The following is a 3,005-nucleotide window of genomic DNA, read 5'->3' on the forward strand; positions in this document are numbered from 1 at the left end:
AACGGGGGGATGAATTTTTGTTTACATAGTTAGAAAGGCCTCTCAAATATATGAAACTTTCTCACGAACAAGTTTTTGATAGGACAAATATTTTTATTTTATTTTATATTTTAGTTATTGGCTTGTAACACTACATGAGTCATCCTACACACACACACACACACGCACGCACGCACGCACACACACACACACCCACACACACCGCATACACACACGCGCACACACACACACACATACACACACACACACACACACCGCACGCACACACACTCACAATATACAGTAATTATAAAATTTTAGAGTAATTTTAGGCGATCGTAAATTCTCACAAAAAAAAGTCAAATATCAAAAATTGATTTCTTTTATCGTATATTTATAGCTATAATTATATTATTATTTGCTTCCCAACATCTTAAGACTTCAAACAAGATAAATATCGATTTTTTAAGTAATATTTAATTAGAAAATTTAAACTTAATATGAATAAATTAAATATCACATACCAACAATACAAAAAAAAACTAATAGCAAAAATCTATCAGGTTGTAATCTTTTTGCATCGTATTTGTTTTATATTTGTATTTACATATTTTTAACATATTTATATTTTTACATAATTTTAATGTCCTGACAATTAAAAATTACTAACTCGCTTAAATTAAATATTTTCGTTAAAATAAAATTGCTTAAAACAAAACGGAAAAAATAAGACTTTGTCATTTCGAGATCATTTCAAGATTGATTACAAAATTTTTCATGCATACACATTTTGTTTCTACTATAATTATTATTGCGTTTCAAACATCATCCACAATTCTGGATTTTCTAATTCTTTGGTCGGTAAAGATGAATTCAATGCAAGAAAGTTGTTAGGTATTGCTCATTTATGTTTCTGTACTGGTTTTTCCTTTATCTTCACTAGCTGGCGCCACACACCAGTTATGCGTAATTATCAAAAAGTTGATATGAATCAAGAGTGTTGATCAATGTTGATTATGTGATATTACTTGTAATAAATAGACACAAGACAAAAGAGCAATGTTTATGTAAGTAAACAAATTTGAGATAAATTGTTGTAATTATTTGAATGATAGAAACAATATATGATAATGTTATTGACTTTTATATACTCCAAGAACAAGTTAGCTCTAACCTATACTCAAGACTTACGAAATTTAATTTTTAGCTGCAACGTGACAACTAAACTGACTGGTGCACCTATTTTCTTAAATTTAGTACGTCATGCCCATATGAAATGTAGAATTAAATGGAAAGATGCACAGGATAAATTTGAAGGGGTAAAATATGGACATGTTACATATTTTCCAAGGTACGTGAGGTTATATTACATCGTATCTATTCTAATTTTTTCGAAATTCCGCTATTTATGAGATACAATAAAATACAATATTACCACGAAGAAATTATCAATTCTTTAAATTGTAAATTCTTTAAATTATAAATTTATTTTTTACATTTTTTAAATTAAATTTGAATTGTTGACGTTCAAAACAATTCCTTCCATTTTTATGTAAGTAAAGTTAAACAAGATAAAACCAGTATTTAATAAAGTATTTGTCAAAATTTAAAGTTTCAAAGGAATTTTTCTTTAAAGATTGAATTCTGACAAATTGTTAAATACTGAGAAAAATATATTTTGAACTCCAAAAGAATTATAACAACTTGCAATTAGTAAATCTCACAATTGCTTCTAGTTTGGTACTTAAAAATTACATTTGTAGACATCCAGATCATGTTGATCCATCATTTGAGCTGAGTAAGCTGTTATTAGTAAGACGGGTAAAGCCTTTTGCGGGTAATCCATGGTGGGAGAAAAGGGTGCTCGAAAATTTAGGTTTCGAAGATAAGGTAGCCAAAGTTGTATGCATAAAGTAAGTTAATGTTTGACAAACTCTTTATTCGCTTAATCGTCTTACAGAAACACGGAGATGTTCTAGTGATCGTAAAAAACACGCCAGATATGTGTGCCATGCTCTGGAAGGTGAAGCATTTGGTAAAGATCATTCCCATAAAGTTGCCAGACAAATTGCCAACCATGGACGATCTAAATGGCACATATTTACATGAGAATGGCACATTTTATGTTGTACCGAAAGTAGACCCTATTTGCGAAGAAGCTATGGAACAGTTTATAAACAATCCAAAGAAGCTGAATCGTGATATTATACAAGAGAAACTGAGACTTAAGTGGTTAGAGGGAAATTTTATGTAATAGATACTGAATTAAGTGTAATAAAAATAAATATTTGTTAATAAGTCATTGATATGTTAATCTATCAATGGAGGAACCTTCAAAATAATCCTTTGGTAGGTAATCCTCGGTTAAAATTCCCTTCCTGAGAAAAAACTTTCAAAATACCCTGTATAGTATAGTCAGAAGAAATTTACAGTTAGAAGCAGTTGTATGTATGAAAAATATGTGAAAATAATATTCATGAAAGACACTTTTGCACTTTAAGATATACGAAAGAAACGATTGAACAAATAATATAGTTTTATTTATATTTTTCATATGCGGTCAATCGACCAGTTTACAATCTACTAACAGTAATGTTAAAATTTTAGTTAATTCTTAGTCTGTTTAAAGCGTCCCACGTTTCTAGGTTGCATAAAATTTTCAATTCATTTAAATCTTAATTAATTGATTCTAATATTGCATGAAATATATTTAAAAATTAATAATATTTGAAAATTAATATTAAATTAAGATAATGTCTTTTTAATAAACTCTCGCTAAAATAGATATGATACTACAATTTTAAAATCTATGATATATGCATCCAATGAATTTGTGGAACCCTTCGCAGACTAAGAGCAAGATCTATAAGATGCCCTGCAATAAGATTTCATTATTTTATCAATCATAGGTTTTTCGATTCTCTTTTAGTCAAAACGTTTAAATATAAATATTAGATTCCGATTTACAATATATAATCTTATGTTTAATTAAGTTAGGATTATTAAATTTAAGACTCATCATTAAC

At 28.4% G+C, this 3,005-nt stretch overlaps 1 protein-coding gene across 1 annotated transcript; it reads left to right on the plus strand.

The window, feature by feature from the left end:
- Positions 1–952: 952 nt before the first annotated feature.
- On the plus strand, positions 953–2,248 carry LOC108691802 (39S ribosomal protein L30, mitochondrial). The gene is made up of 4 exons (XM_018199713.1): positions 953–1,046; positions 1,187–1,330; positions 1,743–1,869; positions 1,940–2,248. Exons 1-4 carry the CDS (start codon positions 1,039–1,041, stop codon positions 2,231–2,233), a joined length of 573 nt encoding a protein of 190 aa, XP_018055202.1. The 5' UTR covers positions 953–1,038; the 3' UTR covers positions 2,234–2,248.
- The last annotated feature ends 757 nt before the right edge of the window (positions 2,249–3,005 follow it).

The sequence above is a fragment of the Atta colombica genome, unplaced genomic scaffold, assembly GCF_001594045.1.
Source record: "Atta colombica isolate Treedump-2 unplaced genomic scaffold, Acol1.0 scaffold52, whole genome shotgun sequence".
Lineage (NCBI taxonomy): Eukaryota > Metazoa > Arthropoda > Insecta > Hymenoptera > Formicidae > Atta > Atta colombica.

Bases quoted from the DNA above. Each gene is read 5' to 3' on its own strand.
- LOC108691802 (XM_018199713.1), top strand. The intron at 1,331-1,742 runs GTACGTGAGGTT...TTACATTTGTAG, and splicing joins CATGTTACATATTTTCCAAG to ACATCCAGATCATGTTGATC. The intron at 1,870-1,939 runs GTAGCCAAAGTT...ATCGTCTTACAG, and splicing joins ATTTAGGTTTCGAAGATAAG to AAACACGGAGATGTTCTAGT.